The following is a 1,202-nucleotide window of genomic DNA, read 5'->3' as shown; positions in this document are numbered from 1 at the left end:
TTTTTGGGTGATGCAAAGGGTCGGGGTCACTCACTCACCGTCCTCGCTCTGGTTGAAATAGCGAAGCAGGGTCATCAGGTTCCCTCCAGACAGTTGTGCTTGCGTCCTGGCCTTCTCGGTCTGCAGGTCCCAACTCTCAGGCCCCTCCTTCTCCATCCACGGCGCCCGCGGCTCCATCCTCGGAGTCTCCGCGTGGCTGTCATAGCGCACGAACTCCGTGTAGTCCACGCAGCCCACGAAAATGAACCGCGGCTCCCCTAGGCCGGGCCGGAACACGGTGGTGCGGAAATACAGCAGGGAGTGTGAGCCTGGAAGCGGTGCGCAGTGAGACCCTGACCCTCCTCCTGGGACCCCGGGCAGAAGCCCCGGCCCGGACGGGAGAATGGCGCGGGGCTTGGGACAGGGGAGGAGAAGGGAGCAGCGGAAAGTTCAGGCTGGGCGATTGGGAGACGTGAGTTCCTGGGTTCCGTCCGTCCCTGCCCCTTCCCGCCAAGATCGGTTTCTTCCTGGGTTGCACTAACCTGTGTGGGTTTGAGCACAAAACAAAGGTGCCGCAAGCATCAGTCCGAGAGCTGGGGGCACAGTGGCCCCCATTCTTGGGGACCCTGAGCGTCTGGTTCTGGGCGGATTTTGGGCACCTTTACAAACCAGAGTGACCCTGATTGATTGGATTATCTCAGAACCCGACTTCAAATGAGAGTGAGAACATGTGTGACGTCATCAACATTCGGGCAGAAATCAATGAGGGTGGGGACTGGAAAGTGGAACTGAATGCAGACCGCCCAGTCACCACCCACTCCCTGAAACTCTGAGAGCCACTGCCAGAGAACCCCACACAGTGCTGACTTCCCGGAAAGAGCTAGGGTTTGTCAACCTGTCTTTCTGTCCCAATCAGAGACTGTGGAGTTCAGGGGAGACTGCAGACTGAACTGGGCCTTCTCTAATTCCGTGCAGCGAAGATGCAGTCCCACCCGTTCTGGGACTCTGCCAGAAGAAATATGCCAGCGGGTGTGTGGGCAGCAGCGACCTCGTCTGGGAATTCATCGGAGAGATAGGTCTTCTCAGTCTCTCTCTGTCTCTCTTCCCCCTCCCCCCACTGCGTGTCTGCCTTTCTGTCTCTCCATGTCTCTGTGTCTCTCTCGTCATTTTTTTCCACTTGCTTTTTCTGAGTTTTTCTTTTTTAAATATTTTTTTTATTTATT

General features: G+C 56.5%; 1 protein-coding gene across 1 annotated transcript; it reads right to left on the bottom strand.

Moving 5' to 3' along the window:
- Positions 1 to 30: 30 nt before the first annotated feature.
- LOC126495551 (H-2 class I histocompatibility antigen, Q10 alpha chain-like) lies at positions 31 to 1,117 on the bottom strand. The gene is made up of 2 exons (XM_050133143.1): positions 522 to 1,117; positions 31 to 308 (listed from the first exon to the last, which is right to left on the bottom strand). Exons 1-2 carry the CDS (start codon positions 592 to 594, stop codon positions 31 to 33), a joined length of 351 nt encoding a protein of 116 aa, XP_049989100.1. The 5' UTR covers positions 595 to 1,117.
- Between the last annotated feature and the right edge of the window lie 85 nt (positions 1,118 to 1,202).

This window comes from Alexandromys fortis, unplaced genomic scaffold, assembly GCF_014885135.2.
Source record: "Alexandromys fortis isolate MF-2015 unplaced genomic scaffold, M_Fortis_MF-2015_v1.1 scaffold_522, whole genome shotgun sequence".
In the NCBI taxonomy this organism is placed as follows: Eukaryota; Metazoa; Chordata; class Mammalia; order Rodentia; family Cricetidae; genus Alexandromys; species Alexandromys fortis.
Note: the sequence above shows the minus strand (reverse complement) of the source record. Positions and strands in the feature narration are given on the sequence as shown.